The 20,229-nt window shown below is 51.8% G+C and overlaps 1 protein-coding gene across 2 annotated transcripts in view; it reads left to right on the plus strand.

Moving 5' to 3' along the window:
- Positions 1–20,229, plus strand: part of LOC116434688 (uncharacterized) — a 262,733-nt gene that overhangs the window by 17,700 nt on the left and 224,804 nt on the right. For both annotated transcript variants that reach the window (XM_076371327.1, XM_076371328.1), the window contains exon 2: positions 10,120–10,305. In XM_076371327.1, coding sequence (XP_076227442.1) covers positions 10,120–10,305 — 186 coding nt within the window. The remainder of the gene's footprint in view (positions 1–10,119; positions 10,306–20,229) is intronic.

The raw sequence follows: 20,229 nt of genomic DNA on the forward strand, positions 1-20,229 counted from the left end.
GTCGGTCTCCAAAGAATCAACTCCAAATTTAATTAATTACCAGGGAACTCAAGTAAAATTCCTCGTGCCAGCCGAAAAATCCGCCATCCCTCGTCCGGGACGGCGACCAGGCTGGAATATCTAGAATTTCTTGGACGGATAGTTAGGACGCTGGTTGCTGACGTAACACGACTCCGGAATACCCGAACTCGGGTGGAGAGGCAGGCCAACCCTTTGCCGGCGGGACGGGCGAAAGGGTCCCCGAGACAGAAAGCCCGGGAAAGGGCATCTGTTGTCATGGTCCCTGATGCTCCATTATTGATTAAAGATGGCAGGCTGGCTCGACGGATGGATGGATGGATGGATGGATGGATGGCGGAGTCGCGACGCCATTTTAATATGCGCAATTATAATGTGTACCCAGCGGCCCCGGGGGATGATGATGCCGGGCCGGGTCTGACTGGGGATGGAAGCGTATTGCCGATGTTGTCGGTGACCCCGCTTCTTGGAGCCCGCCTTCTTTGTTTGCCCCGTAATCAGAGGGGAATCGCGTAATTGAGGAGTTAATTAGGACGCGTTCGGTGCCTTTAATTGGGCTCCCTTCGAATCCATCCTCTGTTTCGATCTTTCCACAACGAACCTTTCGCGACTTCTCAACAGGTTGCACGATTCTGCGATCGAGATTCGTCGGGAGAAATGATGTCCTCTCTCGGTCGATGGTTCGTAAGATGATTATAGGCTGAAAGAATCCCAGTCACTCGAAGGGAGGAGACGCGTTGCGTGTCTCGCGGAGAGATCATTTCGTTCGCTGACAATTATTCCGATTCTCGCGAGCGCCGTCCCAGTCGACGCCATTAAATTTTCACGGAGTTGCCTCCTCGACGAGCTACATCCCCCAATCAGCCGGTTCCACTGCTCCGTCATCGGAACTCGGCTCGCGGGGGGACGGGAGGCGCGGCGGGTGATGATTACAGGGAGGATACATCGGTATCGGGAGACTCGTGGATAGATAACGTCGACGACAGCTCGTTAGCGCCGCGCTATGGGGGTTGCAGCGACGTCGCGACGCTCGATACTCGATAACGGGCGTCCGTGGGCGTCCGCGAAGGTACAATGCCAATAATGCCGGCGTACGCGCGCCACAATGCCCGTAATAGGAGAATTAATGCGTGTTGTGTGTGGTCGCATCGCGCGCCCTGGGGGGCCCGCGAGATCCGCGATAGCATTGTCCGCTTGTAATTCGTGCGTGCAATTAATTGAACCCGAAGGACGTGCCTCGGCGGCGCATCCTTCGGTGACCCTTGGCTGCTTCTTCGTGTCGCGGCTGAAAACTTGGGGATTCCTGGAGAATCTTCACTTTCATTGGAATAAACGTTTAACCCTTTGCGAACGAACGACATTTCGAGATCACATTTCCATATTTCAAAGAGCAAGTCGCAAACATGATTCGATTACTCAAACAGCAAGAGATCTGTGTATAATTTCTTTTCTTTCTATTATTTAAGCAATCGATATATAATTCTTCAACTGCTGAAGGTTTCGTATATTTCAAATCTTCGTCTGCAAGGGGTTAACCCATTGGCCTATGATTTCTTTCTCAACTCTAATCGATACGGCTACTTTGTTATTAATAATTTATTGGAAAAAGAGAAAAATTCTAAGCATATGTTATGCCTATATTTCCTTATAAGTATAATAGTTGATTACAGTGGAATAATATTTACTTTGAATTCGAATGAACTGAGTAATATATATATTTGTCGAATCATGTTGAAAATGTTCACCTCGAGTCTCACTCGTTGTTGTAGGACAAGGGGTTAACACTTGAGTGTTATCAGTCACTAAGTCCCACCTAGGAAAGGATCACTCTAACGAAATGGAAACTGGAAAACCAAGATTCGTCGCAGTTAACCTTCTTGCATCTCCAACAGAATTCAATTGTCTCGAAAGAAATTCATTTATAGCTCTATAATCTTACATCCCCTGAATTCGGATGACGCGTCAAAGAAGGCAATCGAAGGAGCACGAAGAACGCACTTCAACAAACATGAAGAATTCATTTTCGAAGCCCCCTGGAAGGCGAGGATCTATCGATACACTTTGCTAATTCACGTCGCCAACGTACGCCGCCGCTTACCCGTTTCTTTCGCCCGTTTCGCGCACGTTGCAATATTAATTCCGCGCTGGCGTCGTGGAACACGCGGAGAAAATTCTCTCGCGTGCACAGCCGGTCGAGTGTCAGGCGTGTTTGCAACCGTGGCCATGCGCAACGCGCCTGCGGAAAGGATAACGAATAAAATGGTAAATAACGCGGCGGCGAGCAGCAGGCACGAAGCGTCGGGGGGAGGATCGCCGATGGCCGTTGAATCGGTTTTTCCCCTTTCTTGCCGCCGCCGCCGTCGCTGCTACCTTCCACGGCATTATCGCATCTCTTATTTAAGCGGACGTGTACGTGTCCGTGGCGCGAGACACCACGCAACCCTGAAACGCCGGCTCGCCCGATAGGTCGCCGATAGAAGTCACTCTCGTAAGAGGTGCCCCTCGTCGTCCTCGGTTAGAGGATAATGACCGGCCTCGCGGTAATAACAACGAGCCGCCCCACGACGTTCGTTCCGTAAAGCCTATCCCGGGCCGCGGCCGTCCGAGCGTTCCTCGTCGTGCTGGAAACGCGTTTTAATAAATATGTCGGACGCGTCGCGCGAGAGGGACGGCGAGGCGCGGATACCACGGTCATCTTTTTCACGGTGGAAACGGAGGAGCGGCGCGCGGGGCCCGCGATATTCTCGCCTGTCGCGGCTGGAATGCCTATTAGTTCGGAAATTATGGTTCAAAGTTCGAGCACCGGCTCGGAACTCTCTCGACTATTCGCGACTTTCTTCATCGCTGCGCCCGTAATTGCCTGCAACGCCGCCTGAGCAATCTTGTCGCGGGCCAGAATCGAAAACCTTAATACTCCCCGCGCTCGTCGCGGTGGACGTGATATTAGACGGCTGAAACGATTCGGTTAACTGCTAGAACCGAGGAGGATAAAACTAGAGATCGTTCGACGCCGCGAGAAACTTTCGGTCGAAAGCGTCGAGTAGATCCTTCGGGAATAATCGTGTTTAATCGGCGAAAGGAATTACACGCGACGTGTTCGGTCCGTTCCAGCGGCGCTGTTCGGCGTGTCTAGTCGAGGAAACGAGGCTGAACGGAGAGTGCCCACGGCAAAATCGCGGAAGCGGAAGCGGGAAATTCTCGCTGGCCCCGCGCCTTATCGCGGAGACGTAAAGTAGACTAAGTGGGCACATTTGTAATGTAACATTGAACTCCGCATTATTACCTCTGCCGCGTAAGCAGCCATTTATATGCCCGGTGCCTATAATAGCTGTAATATATCCAGTGACCAGCGCGTTAATAGCCAATAACCTGGACCCGGCGCTAGGTCCCATTCGCTCGCGGTGAAAATTCCCGTTTTCCCCGTCTCGCCGGGCCACAAAGTAATCTCGAGGCCGAGTAACTCTCGGCGACGAGGCGTTACGAGCGAAGAGAGAAGGAGAGAGAGAGAGAGAGAGAGAGAGACCCGGGGCCGGGTATGACTCACGTCCGACCGATTGATTACGCTCGCAGGTGACGAGGAGGTGCGCCGGCGTTGGCGCTGGCGCTAGAATTTTCCCATACGTCTCCGGAGAAAGATAATAATTATGTTCCGCGTCGGGAAACGTCGATCTCGCCTCCTCGCGCAGCTGCGTCGGGATTTACCGCGACGGACCCTGTCGTGAGTTATTGCGATCTCTCGCAACAAGCTCGTTCGCGCGGATTCATTCCGCGTTCTGCTCGACCCGCGCTTCGAAATCGATAACCCGAGTCGCCGAGTAATCTCTGCTCACCTCTGCTTCGGGCTTACCCGTTCTAATCCCCCGATAACGTTGTTCTTTCCTCCGCGAATCCAGTTATCCGATACAAACGTTCCCTCGTGAAATTGATCGATCGCGAGGAACGACGAAGAAACCAGCGAGACGTGTGTACGGGGATCATCGTACAAGAAAACGCGGCTCGCCGGGTTGACATTAATTCGAGCCACGCCTCCCTAAGCTCGAAATTTATTGGAGCAGGCACGCCATCGCGCCGGACGGAAAAATCTGTGCCGATGGCAATCTGGCCGGTCGCCGCAAATTAATTCGTCGCCGTGGTGCGTGGCGGATCGCGGCTCGTTTTCTGTTGTCACGTTATGCCGATCGGCCGGTCGCTTTGTCGCCGGTAATTACGGGACACGAAGTGGGCGGCGCGTAGCGTGTTGCACGCGCGCGGAGGTCCTCGGCGAGCGTGCGGGTCGGCCCGTAGACACGCGCGGACGTTGATGTCGCGTCGCCGCGCGGAGCCACGGGAGTGTGACGCGCGTGATATGACACGCCGGTGTCACACCGGCTGGGCAGACTCCATCAGATAACCACGGCTAACTGCTCGTTAAACCAGTCGCAATTGAAGACTACCATCGCGCGCGACGAACCACCGTGCGTGCACCTTCCATCACGCTCGGGGGACGCGTTCCTTTCGTTCAACGACGAGTTTCATGCTCGTTGGACGAGTTAACCTGTGTTCTTCGACACTATCGGGAGTCTTCTATTATGTTTCGTCAGATTTCCACGTTAGTCTCGGATTCTTTCATGGAGAGATTCTATAATATCCTGTCGCATGACTATGAACACGGTTCAACACCAAATCATCATTCTACAGGTTTAGTCCCATGCTTCATTATACTATTACACTATTACACAATCTCTCGAAGCTTAGCATTGTGGATGTCTATGTCTGCAGTAGACGTTTGTTCTTCGAAGTTAATGAAATTATCTCTCGATGATACCGATTGCTCGACGAATAATGATAAGGTTCGCACCTCCCACGGAGGGAGCATCATCCACCGCCTGATCTTCCATCGGCGCGATCCCACGACGGTTGCCAAGATCCGGCCGAAAGAAGGCGCATCGTTCGAGATACGAAAATAGATGCGACGTACAGTGTCGAATACATCACGGCTGTTCCGCGACGCGGAGATACATTGAAACTTCCATGAAGCCGGTCGATTGTTTTTCGTGGCAGCCAAGATTAACGCTACCCGTCACCGGCAATGTATTAATGACGCGGATGATGGAGCGGCGCAATGATCGTCGACGTGCTTGCACGCGCACCTCGCTACGTCGTCCCCCCTGGTGACGTGCGCAAGCTCTCTCGAACTAATTATCACAGCTGTCGGGCTCGTCGCTTCCTGATCGCCGAGGATATCCTCGATCGCTCGTTCAACCCACCAGAAAATGAGGATCTCTCGGAATTAATAGCGCAAACATCGGACTCGCTCGACTCGCGAAACGAACAAAACTCTCCCTTTTATCAATCAAAAATCGCAACTATAATTCAAAGCAGACTGCAATCTCCTTTGCATCACTTATGTAATCATCTACAAATGATACAGTATCAAATATTGAAAATTCCACCATAAACAAATCTTCATTTCTTTCCAGTCATCAACTCATACAAAGTTTCAATCTCCTTTGCATTCATTGTGAATACAATTGATAACGTCAAGATCTCGATCATATCGAAATTCCTGCATCACTTCGAGCATTCCATTGATCATCCCGTAATTCCTTATCCGCACACTTTTCCATGCTCGAAAGAGAAAACTCCGATGCACATTCGCGACGGATAAGACACTCGAAGGTTCGAAGAACCTCCCTGCGCGCGGTATCGTGCGTGCGATCGCGCACTCGACGGGGAAATATCCCGACGACCCCAGATACAAGGTATCAGCGACATTAACGAGCAGAATCGATCGGGGTTTCGGTGTTTACCTCGTGCCCGAAGCCCGATGATGAGCGACCCGTGTACCGCGGGATTTGCATAGGTCGAACACGAGCCTGAACCCCGACGCTCTTAGGCGTAGCCGTGCCATGACGGCGGTAGCGTGTCCCCTCGAAATTGATGCTTGTCGCGGAATTGCATCGTCGTAAGCGTAATGCTCGGTAAAACGCGTAATCAGCCCTCTTCCCTCGTAAAGCACCGCGTCCGGGCCGGGGGATGTAACGACGCGGCCGCACGTCACCGTCCCGCCGTTCGGGGGAAAAGAATACGGAAATCTTCAGGTTCCTCGGAATCATCTTCTTAAGCATAGTCGTGCTATTCTATTTCCTCCGCCTGCATTTTCATTTACGACGCCGCTCGCGCACGCTCGCGAAGATTGAGCAATCATGCTCGTGCTTTTTCGAAAAGCAACGTCCATTCCGGACGGAAAATAACTTAAAGACGCAACGAGACTTTTACTTATCTCTCGTCGTCAATTATCGAAATCGATGGAACGATCATGAGGATTATCGGAACAATTTGTTTCGAGGATAATCGAAGCTTACTAGATAACGCTCGCGTCCGACATGGCGAAACATGCAAATTTTCTGTCCAATTACTCGGAGGAATGTTAATTCCCCCTCTGTTCCGCTGGAAATATTCTTAATAGCAGAACATTGCTATCGACCTGTTTCGTAATTCAACTGTTGCGCATTACGAAGTCGAGCAAGGCTCCGGTTCCAGACGACGCGATCGGGTAATTCGGCGTGTCCCTCAATTTATTCGGCAGGAATTATATATCATTGGGAGTGATTCGCGCATAAATTTCGCTGATCCGTTTTACAGATGTCTTCGTCCCGATTTCCATCTCGGTCCGGCCTCGGCGCTCTCCACCTCCGTTCGTCTCCAAACGATACTGGTTCGGCTGGCCGAATCAATTTGCCCGATCGCAATCGATAACCACACGGTCCTCGCAACGTGCAATCTGTCCGGCCGTGTAATTACGCGGTGGTGCCCGTTTAATGATTCTTAAGCGACGATTACTGATTACGTACGAACCGCGGGTCCTTCGGGTCAAATTCGCCCGATGTTTCTTATCGATCGTAATATCGAGTCGATCTTTTTATGTCGCAACCAGCTCACCGTCCGCTCGGCCATTGATTTTCGTAATTTACAACCGTGCCAAAATACAGCGGCGCCGCTTAAAGCGGCCGCGACGGAGAATCGGAGTTTACCGCCGATCGTTTATTCGATTCCACCGAGAAACCTCTCGTGACACGCGAAACAAATAACAGATTGAAATCTCGCGGACGGGTATACCGGTCGGGAGATTTTCTCCGGCGAGTGATATGATATCGATTGAAAAATTCGGCCCAGCGTAATTCTCGTTGTCTATTATTATCGCGATCAAAGGACGGCCCATATTTATCGCGGCGCCTGCGAGAGAATCGCGCCGGCCGCTCGCTACTTTTAGATCGCGGCCTCTCGAAATAATAAAAAGGGGGTAGTCCGCGTTCGTAGATCACGATTATGATCGCGGTGCCGCGTATTCGGTCGTAGGAGAGTCGCCGAGGGGACCGGTGATTAATTCTAACGCAAATATTTTTCCGCGGCGCGATAAGATCCATGCGAGCCCGCTCACTTACAGCTGAAAGTTCCAGCTGAGCGTCCGATGACTACCGGGGCTGGAATTCGAAATATTCCGCGGCGTGTTTCTCCTAACCCGTACAAAAATAGTCCGACGATTGTACACGTGGCGGGACCGGATATCGGCGATGCAGTCCGTTCACAGAAACCGAATTTCCAGAAATGTGATCAAGAGTCTGCGGAACGAAGTGTCACTTTAGTATTCGATTTGATTTCATCTAGCGTTTCATTATTCTCTCGTCGTATAATGATGAGCGTTTAACACTAGATTTACGGGCATTTATTGTACACTTTATTCTATTATTCTTAAAAGAATTGATGCTCGTTTATTTAGATTGTGGAAACTGGAGATTTGATAGTAGGTAATTGAGGTACTTGGGAGTGTGATCGCATGAATCAAAATCGGCGTAAACGTTTACAAAATAATATTTCTAAAATCCAATACGCGTCAATTTGACGCGTTCCGTAAACCTAGTGTTAATCAGTTCAATACAAATCAATGTCAGTCGCATGTAAGTTAAAGTAAGATGGTTTCTCTATTTGTATTATTGCTTTCGAAGCGAGCGTTTACAACGAACAAAATATTCCTCTGCCTTCTTTCAAATCGTTAGCAGTGATACTACCAAATTAGTAAAAATAGCTCATTGCTAATTTCTTCTCTTACAGTCACCGAAAAGGTACAGATTAATAACTTTTTTAATTATTAACCTTTAGCAGTCCTATGTCGAGTCAGACTCGACATTCAATTTTATTGAAACATCTATCTGTTTTACAATTTTTTCTATATTTATTTGCAGCATCACAATTGTACCATTTAAAGGTAACATCTCAATGACTCCCAAATATTCTTGAATAAATAAATATTGAATAACGTCGACGTGAACCTCAAAGTGAAAAACCAAGAACACTTCGGACCGCAAAGGGTTAAAGAAATCTTAGTAAGCGTACGCTTATGATTTCCATAAAGAAATTCGAAGACAGTGTAAGTGCTCGGTAGCTCCAACACCAGCAACGAAGTAAATTCGGCGAGCGTGAAACGGTGCGTTAATGAAGAGTAAGGCTCGGATATCGCTTATAATCCGCGAAACTGGGACAGAAAGCGCGTCAGAAACGGCCGAGCGGGTTCTTAAGGCGTCTCGAGCAAGGCCGCGGACAGGATATCGGTTACGAGGCTTGTCCACGGTAAACGATTCGCTCGCGGAATGGCGGCGGTTAAACGGGAAATAACAGAGCGCCGAGAACTTGCCGGGCCGGCGTTAACTCACCGGGTTTAGAAGTTTGTTATTTCGATTTTGGCGTTAACTCCCGGCTCTCCGTAGCAGCCGAAGACAAGAGACGTTCGCCAGACCACCCTAAAACCTTCTGCTCTGAAACTTGCCACCCTGTCGTGACCGATCGAACTTCCATCCCTACCTTCAAAAATAACCAAAACGCGGTTACATTACGACATCTTCAAATTCGTAAGATCTTCCTTATAACCCGCATCGTTGGAATACATTAGAATTCATCGACAATCGCCAATTCCGTTCACCCGAGTCTCCGCAGCAACGATTTCTCAATCGAGCAAGCCTTCGCCGTTGCGTTCCATTGTGCACTCGGATTTCACGAGGCCCGTTTTTCATCGACAATGTATCACATTCGAAGGTTCCATCGGGCGGTTAATCCGATTAAAGAGAATACAAAGGAACACACGGGACTCGTTTACGTCGTCATTATTCTCGTTATCGTGCGCATCGGTCCATAAATATCGCTCCTTTCACAATATTACCGACTTTACGCGCGATAAAATCGAATTATTATCATTACCATTATCAACGGTCGAATTTCGTTGCTCGGAGCACACGTACGGTCCATAAATCGAACCGCGCTCCGATCAAAACGGACTTAACCCGGCACTCGCCGCGGCGGGCCGGGCATAATCGCGTGCGTCCGCCGCCGCCGCCTCCGCCGCCGCCGAGCCGAGCGAAGGCGCGATCGCATCGGGGGCCGACGGGTGAACGCTTTCGCGGAGGAATTCGTGTCGCCCGGGCAGGCCGATCAAAAGGTCTTTTACGTACCACGGTGCGCGGAACACGCCGTGGCTTCTTTTCATCCTCGCCCCGGGTTCCCGCGCGAGAGCGTTTACAATGGACCACACGCACGGCGACCTCGGAGCGTGCGCGGCTCTTACGGGGTCAGGGGCTTGTGTCATCTATCTTAGAGAGGTTCATATTCACCCGGTGACACTAATGCCTGCTCCCCGGTCACAGTAAGAGCTTTATCTGCGCGCGCGGAACGCGAGGCGGATAGGTCGGGGTCCTCGGACCTTTTTTTCCTTCTCCACTTAGGGAACCTGAACGACGACAGGCAAATGGTCTCGACTTTACGGCACAGTTTCCTCGATTATAAAGATTCCACGGGCTCGATAGTCTTTTTTGTGCGCTCCGCTTTATCTTCGTCGTAAATTGTCGTTTAAAAGGGCGAGGATAGATTTAGCTAGGTTCTTGTTTCACGTAAGATCGTTCTTGCTCCTCTTCTTGCGGCTATCGGATAATTGAATCTTGTTTCCTTTCTTGGGTAGGATAAAAGTAGGCTCGTGGATAAGATTTTAACGCTAGCTTCTTCGGAGGTTATTAACTAGTCTGAATTGTCACGACTGAGAAAGTAAGGTGTAATGATCGTTCGATGTCCTTCCAGTGGTCCACGTGGTTCTTCCGACCGGAGCTGCCTCTCGCCGCGCCGCTGCCGCCGATTCACACGTCGAACGCCAGCAGCATACCAACCTCGTCGCCACTGTCCTCCAGGACGCAGCCAGAGCTGCCAAAGGCTCCGGACCTGCTGGACGGCAACAAGATCCACGGACAAACTCCGACGATATGCACGGTAAGACTCCATCAGCGTTCCTCCGACAGGTTCGCCGACTGCCAATCGCCGTCCGATCCGCGCTCCGAGGCTCGTGACAGGCGAACCCGAGGGAGCATGAAAAATCGAACGAATTTAGAGGAGAGTATCGTCGGCGAGCTGAACGGTTCCATCAAGGAAGCGCTCGCCTCGGCAGTCTCCGGGTCCAATCTCGTTACATCTGGTAGTTGCACGCACAGTTATCCATAAAATCTCCGCGGGATCAATCTGGGCAGCGTCTAAAGAAAATCAAACCGCAAACACGGGCGCAGTTTATCCTCGATAAACGTGAAAGGAGCCGCGAGAACCAGCCTGATGAGCCTCTAAAGAGCCGGCCTCCGCGCGCGGCGGACACGCACGATGATCGCCGTGATCGGTCGCGGGCCGGCTGGCAATCAGCGGCGGCGCGTCGCAATTTCCCTCGGCGACATGTAATTTCGTCAAGGTGGCGCGCGGCGACCGGCAGGTGACACCGGTGAAATTCCCTCCGTTGGACACGAAAGATCGGATTCTTCCGGGCGTGTTCGCCCGGTGTAATTGTCGGCCTGTCCACCGGGACGCGGGCTGATTTCTCTTCTCATACGTCCACGGACGGGCACGTCGCGGACGATCAATTATCCGTCACTGATAAGCCGGACGGACGACGTTGTTAATCGAAAAATTACAATGTTCCGACTGACGGGGGAACAGATTAAAGTTTCAGATTTATCTTGATCCCGCGGTTGGCAGATCGTTCTCGAACAGAACTAGATGAAAGGCGATCCGATAGGGTATTAATAACGATGATCGAGGAGTAGCTTTACTCGGCGGAGTATGAGCTGTTTTCTGGGAATCTTGATTACGCGTCGATGTGATTACACGAGTACCGGTTGTAGGACGGGAACGATTAATCGAAGACACCGGCAATGAAATTACGGCGGAATCGTCGGCGAGGCGTGATCGAATTTCACTTTAACACTCGAAAGCAGGGGAACAGTCATTTAAGTCTTCTCGCATTAAATGTAATGTTCCCGCTCGAGCGCTGTCACCTGCTGTAATTTAATTTTCAATGGCGCGAGAAGCCCCTTAACACGTTATTTCGTCGTCTGTCGGCGTCCTGGACAGAAATTTCCACGATCGAGCCCCGCGGCGGCTGACGCGCGAGGATTCCCCGAACGTTCGATCGGTTCGATCGGTCGCACGCGAAACTAATTTTCGAGCTCGAGAGTAGGGTCGCGAGCAAGGGTTGCTTAATGGGCGGCGACATGACACAGAGAGCCGCGACCGGTCGATATTCAATTTACAGTTTTGTCACAACCGCGCGACGGTTCGTGGAAGTCGTCGGGGCGGCGGGGTCGGGCGGGCGGGTCATTCGTCAAGATCGAAGACGATGCTTACCCTGAAACGATAAAACCGCGTGGGCGTGCTCGGCTCGTTAGGCCGCTGTCGTGGCCCCTCGTTAGCACCGATGCGCCGGCAACAAATGATTTAAATATAATACTTAATAACGCGCCGCGCCGCACCGCCGGTGTATTCAATGGGCACTTTTTGTTTCTCGATCGTGCATTATACGCGCCGCGTAAATCGCGTCCCGCGATATTAATGGCGCGTACGGGGCGAGCAGTCGCGGCAGCGATCAATCTCGTTGTCACAATTAAATGCGCGGCCACGGCGAGTCGAAGAATAATTTATGTACGGCTACCCACGTGAACAACGTAACCCGAGGAACGAAGTTGATCGAGATCGACGGACGGAGGGCCGTCTTGGGTATCCAGCAACATTGTGTCCTTTATTCCGACGTCTGTCGTATTACGTTTCCGTCGGACGGAAAAATTCACGGAGGTCGCCATCAATTTCGCTCTTTGCTGAATGGGGGGCAGTTCCATTGTGAGGGGTTGCCGAAGGATTCGGATTCTAGTTGCAGTGACGTGTTTAACTACGCGAATGACAATGGATACAGAGAAGTAAGTACAGATACAACGTTAGGAATGAAAAATTTTAGACAAGAAATTTCTAGAAGAATTCCATGGGAAAAGAATCGTTTAAGAACCGGTGCGCGCGAGTTCCTTGGAACATCGGTAAACGCATTCCACGAAGCGTAATGATTAACATTCAATAAACCAGCCGACACGTTTTTCACCTCGCGTTACAATAGAACATTCTTCTTCGTCCGGGGGCCGGCCGAGTCGCGTCCCCCGTCCCCCCGAGGTTGGAATAATTCCCGATCCGACTGGGAATAGATCCCCGCGCGTAACAGGCTCCGAATTAATCGGTTTTTAATAGGGCACGCATGTCTCCCGATTTTATTTATGTTTATTCCTGTCGGCTGATTGAAAGCCGAAACGGATGCCCGTAAGGTTCAGGGCGCACGGTAGCCGACGCGCGCAACGGCAAATATTAAAGCCTAGAATCGCGTGCAGATGTAATCGATAGCCCGAGCAATTAATCCCGCGAAAAAGCCGGGGCACCGATCGCCGCGCAACCTGAAATAACGTTTCGTATGATCGATTCTTAACCTTTCGGCCGGCTGGTGTGCGTTCTAATGTGCACGCATGATCTTTCGCTCGCCGTTGCCGTGCGCGCCGTTTTAATCGACGCGCCCGCGCGCGCGCGCGTTTCTCCCTCGCGTCTAATTTGCCGTTGATTTACGAGCGATCGGGGCCGCTTATACCGGCCTGGTATCGTTCGGAACTGTACCAATTTCGCGTTAACCAGAATTGTCTTCGTTTCCACGCCCGCGAGCCTTTGTTCGCCGATTTTTCCGCCGCGGCGGGATTGGCCTCGTCTTTGTTCGCCGCGCGGAACTCCTGTCAGCGGTATTATCTGTCCGCCGAGCGGATCGGTTGAAAAGTCGCGGCCGCGGAGGTCGGGAACACGAAACGGTCGCACCGCGATGTGATTTATCTGCGACTAAAGCCCATTCGTTTCCGACTTTTTACCCGCTTGTCCGACCGCGGACATTAACGTTCGAGCTTGTCGCGCAACCAGCGCTTGTACGCAGCTTGAATTATTTATTGGTCAATGTCCGCTCGCTTCGGAAAGAAACTGGTACGTACGTGTAATTTCTATTTGACGCGATAACCGAACGGAATCGCGCTTCGTAATTACATAACGCCGAAGATGTCGGGTAAGGATCGCGCTTGAAGCGCACGGAACGCGTCGCGGGATTCGTGTTCTTCGGCTCCTTCGACTTCGCGTTTGTTTATTACGGTCCCGTTCCGGCAACAGAGTCCCGGCCTCCTATTTCCGATACGTTTCTTTCCCTTTGCGATCGATTTAATCGCGTCTACGCACACGATATCGATCCGGAGCGCAGTCGTTTATTAACGGACAGGTCCGAGGCGTCTCGCGCGTCGACGCGCTGCGCGGTTCGATTTCGTTCGCGTGAAACGCGTACATTAACGGCTTTATGGACAAATCGGCCGTTCCTCGAAACCCTCGGGCTCGTTCTCGTTTTAAACGTCTTCGATTTGCTGCCTGCCCTCGCGCCTCCTTGAATATTACCCGCTCGTTCGCAGGTGCACTTTCGTCACCTTTTTTCTCTGATTCCCGGACTTCACGCTTCGTCTTTGTTTGCGTTAACGGTTATCATTTGTTTCGCGGTCGCGCTCGCGGCAGTGTCATTATTCCCGATGACGTTCCAACGGAAGGGAATCACGACGAGCGAAGTGTGCGACGTTCGATCCTCACGGAACAGGATTCCGCCTCGGCGAACACGTTCGTTAAACCGAGACTCTCGGCTCCGCGTCTAATTCGGTGTTACAAAACGCGCGGTCGAAGAGAAAACAAAGAGCGAGCCCGATTTTCCACCTGTGTAAGAATAGGTTCTACGAACCGTCAGACAGCGGTTCGACAGATTCGATAATTGGCCGGCGACCAATTTCGCAGCCTCCTCCGCGTCGCTCTCCCGTTTCGCGTGCAACGCCCACGCGTTCGCCCGCGTTCCCGCTGTCCGCGAATAGTGCGGCGCCGAGAGGTGGCATCGCGCGGTATAAATTTGATATTGCCCAACGACCGGCTGGATTTAGCGCCGGGCTAATTGTAGTTGGCGTGCCGAGCACCATAACGGAAGCTAATCGTTAGCAACCGCGTTGCATCGATATCGATCGTGGGCCGCGCGCGCCGGGAGGAAGACGAAAATCGTTTCCATTACGCGCGCGAGCTTCCGACACCGCCGAAGGAGAATAACGTCGTCGCGATCCGTTCCGTCGGGAACGCGCCGAGCGTGAACGATTTCTCGAGAGAAACGCAGCGGCAACGATGTTCCCCTCGCGCGTGATCGTTTCGGAGAAACGACGCGGCCGCACGAATTTCGCCGTCTCGCCTACTTTCGGCCGCGTCGCTTAATTGCCGCTTAAATTCACGTTACACGATGTCAATTACGATTTCATGGGGAGCGATCCAAGGGCATGCACCGAATGGAATCCCGCTGCCGCGGCCGCCGCGCCGAGCCGCGCTGGAAGTCGGCCAATAAAAGCGGCGGAGGGGCGGCCAGGGAAAAAATCATTAACTAATCATTAACTGTTAACCGTTCGCCGGGGCGACGAGAGATTCAAAGAGGGACCGACGCCGGTGACGAGGCACCGACGACCGGTGACCAACCGCTAATGACGATGACTTTTTGTCGGCGCGGCCGATCTTTTTTTCCCCGCCCGGCCAGGCCACTTTCCGCCGCGCGCCTCGCCTCGCCTCCGCCCGACGGAACGACTTCGTCCCCGGGAGACGCAATCTCTAATTACGGTTATTACGAAAATATTTCTCTGGCTGATCGTCGCTTCCGTATTCTCCTCCTTTCGCTCGTTTTTTCCCTGCCCCGTTCTCCGATCGCTCGACGCGCCCGCGATTACGAGCGTCTCCTAGCCGAGCGGCGACAACGTTTATGCATTCTCCGTTTATTGTCCACGCACGATTGAACCCGGAATCGTGTATCCGAACGAGCCTGTAAATCTGGTGCAGCTCGTTTCGTTTTCGGAATCGTAGGATTTCAGCTTCTAATTATTCCCGGGTAAACGGCGTTGCTCGGTTACTTGGTGATTCGTCAACGATTCGTGAACGTTTCTATTTCTACTCCCTTATACTTGAACAATTAGTTCCATCAGTGAATCAACGTGTACGTGGAAGGCAACACGCGGCCAATACTATCCTCGATCGCTGCAATCGAATCGTAGGAACCATATCACTTAGGCAATTCCCTTTATGCGCGACGTTTGACCAACTTCCAGCCTCGAACGGCCGACGGTCCAATTACACATCGATTACTCGCAATTAACAAACTTGAGCCGCGCTCGGGGCTTGATAAGGTTCGTACACTGCGGCAAAATCCGATCCGCGGGATCGACGCGGGGATCGCAACGATGCTGGCGAACAACGCCGGGGAGAATTCTTTCTCGCTTTCTCCCGAGAAACGGGTCGAAGTAGGGGCGAAGTAATTAGCGCTTCGAAAGTTTGGTCGGACTGTCGTATCGCGCCGCGAAGTAGAACGTCCGCCCGGGCCTGGATCTAATTGCGGCCCGGCGTTTAATTAGATCGTTCGCGCTCGCTCGCGGTCCCGCGTGCTGCCCTTCGTATCAAACTTGCCCTGTCCTTAGCGATACGGATCAGCCTTAATTCACCGTTCCCCGGGCTGGCGGCATTAATCTCGCTTCCGCGGCCGCGCCGTGCCGCGCCGCGCCGCGCCGCGCCGCGGAAACCACGCTAAAATTAGCGCCGCCGTTAATTCAGCGCCCAGAGTCTACGCACGCGCTCGTATATATAGCCGCATTGATTGTTTCGCGCGCCCACGATTGTTCCCTTTCATAAGCGTTCCCGCGACTCGCGCTTTTTGCCCGGCTACCGCGGGATCGCGCGAGTTAATCCGTCGTTCGCCGGGGATCCCTGATACTTTTCCGCTGGTTTCCGTTACGGTCGAGTACCGTTCGTGCGTCTCGATCGTCTGTTTTGCGCTGATTAATCTGTACGCGATTTTCTTGTTTGCGAGACTACCGAGAGTTTTGTCGCTAGTAATTTGTCGAGATGGAAGGATACTGAGCGTATGTGTCTTCCAGCCCTTTATGGTTGAATGTTTTCTAGCATTCGACACTTTCCGATGAGATATAGATGAAACTGATGAGAGAACGTAGATTAAGAAACGAAGCTAGTTTATTTCAGTATTTCACATCGATGTGTACGAAGCTTAACCCTTTGGCGTACTATTTACTTTCGTTACTAAGCTAGTGTAATATTTTACTATCGACAATTTGTAAGAAATGCAACAAAATTTCCCATTCTACGTTTGCTTTGATCCGTGGGCGATGAACAACATTGATTCTTGTTAAATTAGTTTAGAAATCTTCATCGCGAGTCTCAGTCATTGTACGGCAAGGGGTTAATATTACATATTAGATTTTATAATTCCGTCTCGTGTCGAGTGTAACGGGTCAAATTCAACGGAGTCTTCCAACGAAGCAGAGTTCGATGCCTTCGTGTCGAAGAATCGAGCGAACCCTACGTTCCAGAATGTTCCGTGCGACCGCAGCTATTCGAAGGCATCTAGATCTTCAGCGAGGCTTTTTCTCCGGCGAGAAATCGCCGCGACGCATTCAAGAACGTCCGCGTGAACCATCGCGCGGCTCGTTATTAGTTATTCGACCGGTCGCCGAACAAAAACCCGAACGATTCCGGCTCGCCGGTGGCAGCCCTAACGACGGAGTCCATCGACAAAAAGCTCAATCTATCAAATTGTCACTGGTCTTCCTATTTAATCGGCGGCCGGCTACCTAATAAGCAATCTCCGCGCGCCGGTACCGTAAATCGGCGGTAACCGAGTGAACGGGTTTCGACCGGTACTGATTTCACTGGCTCCGATCGTTGAACCGGATGTCATCCTCGTAATTCATGTCCTCGAACGAGCACGAGGATCATTAGCGACCGATGCCGAGTGTTCGGCGTCCGCGTCTCTCTTTCCTTATTTCCCCGCATAAGCTCCGTTCCCCCTTTAATATTCAGCAGGGACTGGCGACTATTCCCGGCCATTGAATACATTCGCTCGAGGAATCGTTCAAGTCCCGTCCCGTCTCGATCGCCGTTCGCTCGCGGTCGTCCTCGCCGTCCGGGCGCGCTCTGAAAGCTCGAATCAGCATAGCGGAGCGCATATACTCGCGGCGCATCAGTCAATGGACCGGGGAACGGTTCAACGTCCCCCGTGAACGTTCATCAGCCGGCCGACGCGCGCCACAATCAGCCTAGGAGTCGTCGGTCATCGTCGTCATCGCTCGACGATGGGAGTAATAGAGGGTAACGCGGCCGGCCAATAAAACTTCGCCGATCTTGTCGTCCTCCTTCGCGCTGGCGAGCTCGAGCCCTGAAAACCGACCGCTAATAAGTCATTTCGCGGAACGTTGGATGTCGCCGCCCGCTCATGAACGGCCTCCGTTCATGGAGCGCGCGCACAGAACGACGTTTCATTCGGCCCGAGACACTTTATCGCGGCTCGTTAATTATTTCCGAGAACACGATAGCAAGGACGGATGTCGGGATCCGGCCGGTGGACCGATCAAAGGATCGCGATCCGCCGAACTCGGCTATCTCCGCCGCTCGATCGTTTATCGAAGTCCTTTACCCAATTCGGAAGTGGCTCGGGCAACGTTGAAAATCGACTCGATTCCTCGCGTCGCTTATCGAACGGGTAACGGGAAGGTAAAAGCTTGCAAGGGGAGCATCGCGTTTTGATAAACACGGGACGTAGACGTCTCGTGTAATTTTCGGTCGAAAAGCTGTCAATTAAATACCGATCCCGGGCAGCTGTCTACGAGGATCAGCGGGAGATTAAACGCGACCCTGCCGCCGCGCCGGCGGGAGTCGGCTACGTTCTCGGAAGAACGACCCGAATTTACGAGCGCTGACATTAAGGCACGACAGACGCGAATCGTTAGCAGTTACGTTTTTGCCTGGTCCCTCCTCGGCGCGGCTCGAACGAGTTCGCGCGCGCGCCCCGTCCTTGCCCACTCGTCCTTCCGCGGTTAATCGTCGCGCTCCAGCGCGAAGAAGCGCGCTGATTGCTGCGGGAACCTGCCGAGGACCGACGCCGGTTTTACGAGGCTCGCGTGTGGTCGATCCTAAGCTAATTGTACGCTTTCGCGAACTCGGGGAAAAAATATGAATTCCCCGCTCGCACGAACCTTGATCCCCGCGAGGCGGGGGAAAAAATGGACGCTGAGTTATTGCCGAGTTAAGAGGAACGATCCCTTTCCGGAATTATCGTAATTGCATTTTCTTACTGGCGGAACTGAACTCTTAACCAAAGACCGAGCATGGGCGGTCTCGGTGAACCAGTTGTCGGGGAGTCGCCATGTCAATCCATTTAATCGTAATCTTCGCTGCTCGACGCAGACACCTGGCTCCGCGATCAACGCCGCGTGTACTCGGATCCTTCCGCTCGGATTTTTCACCGGTAATCAGGCTGCACGTTTGTCTTTCATCTGAGATACCTAAGAATCCCAGAAACAATACGTACTACTTTTCCACTGCTTTCACCTTTTTACCGAGAAACTTCTGCCACCGCGAACAGTACATATCTCTCTTGAAACATCACTTTCTTTAATACTGTGACATTACAAAGTTTCATAGTTCTCTCCAAATGAATGTCAAAAAATCGTTTCATCAGAAAACATTCAATATCTCTACTCTAAACCTTTCAAGTGCCAAAGTTCAGTTGAATTCCACTAAACATACATTCATATATCACTTCTGACATATCAAAACTGCTTATACTAATTCACCAACCTACAACTACCTCCAACAAATCACGTATCCAAAATCCCTTGATAAGTTTCCGCACAGCACAAGCGAAACAATCATCGATTACCTGCAAACAATTTCATTCGACGCGACATAGGTTCAAAATTCCACCGGAGAGCCAGGTTTTCCGGAGCCGCGTGTGGCCGCGCATCGAAAACCGGTCACGGTTTCCGGCGCAGCATTTTAATCGCGCCGGCGCGGCACCGGCATCGCTCTATCGGCCGCGTATCGGTGCCCGCCGATCTTTTCCAGGAGTAGGAGGAGGAGGCGGCGGCAGATTCGTGCTGGCGGTTCTCGGGCGTGTTTTTTCGCAACACGCGGCGTATTATTAATGGTGTCACGTATATGCCGGCGCGTACACACCGTCTCATCATGGACAGTAACCCAAGGCACAGGTAGATGGCGAGATTCCGCGGGAGTAGCATTCTTTCCGCTGATAAGAAACGAGGATACTCGTCCCGGTGCCGGCGAAATTACTGGGGTCGCAGCAAATTTAATAAAGCCCGAATTAATGTATCGCTGTTAGCTAAGAGCGTTGTTTTCCTGCGCGGCCTCCGCCGCCGCCGCTGCCGCAGCGACTCGGCTTTCTCTTCTCCCCGAAACTACGGGGATGCATCGACGGCCCCGTTAAATTACGCAATATCCCGTATTATTATACCGCACGACCCCGATACACGTAAGAAAAAGGTTATTAGCTAAAAGCGGTGTATTAATTCGCAGCCTTATCGGTGCATAAACATGGCCGCGCGTGACCGCCATGCAAACGCGCGGCGGCCCTCCCTTTCCCCTTGACACGCGATCCCGATGGATTTATATTTGACCTTTTGTACCACGTAACCGCCCCGATTATTCCTTCCTCCCTGGTATTTTGCGGGAAAGTAGTCTACGCCTGTTGAATCGAGGTTCTTTCGGTTTCGATCTTCTCGCGTCACCTGTTGTGCATCTTGTAATAGGATAGTGTGTATTCCGTGTTGTCCAGGAAGAAAGGTTTCTCGATATCTTCGTTCGGTTTCATTGGTTATGTGTAACTATATTGGACAGAAAATTGAGAATGTAACGAGGAAAGATGGACCAATTAGATCCGCATTCCGTTCATGACTTCTACGCAGTCGGAAGTACCTGTTTGTATTCACCTCCGTCTCTGGCCGATTT

Source organism: Nomia melanderi, chromosome 10 (genome assembly GCF_051020985.1).
Source record: "Nomia melanderi isolate GNS246 chromosome 10, iyNomMela1, whole genome shotgun sequence".
Lineage (NCBI taxonomy): Eukaryota > Metazoa > Arthropoda > Insecta > Hymenoptera > Halictidae > Nomia > Nomia melanderi.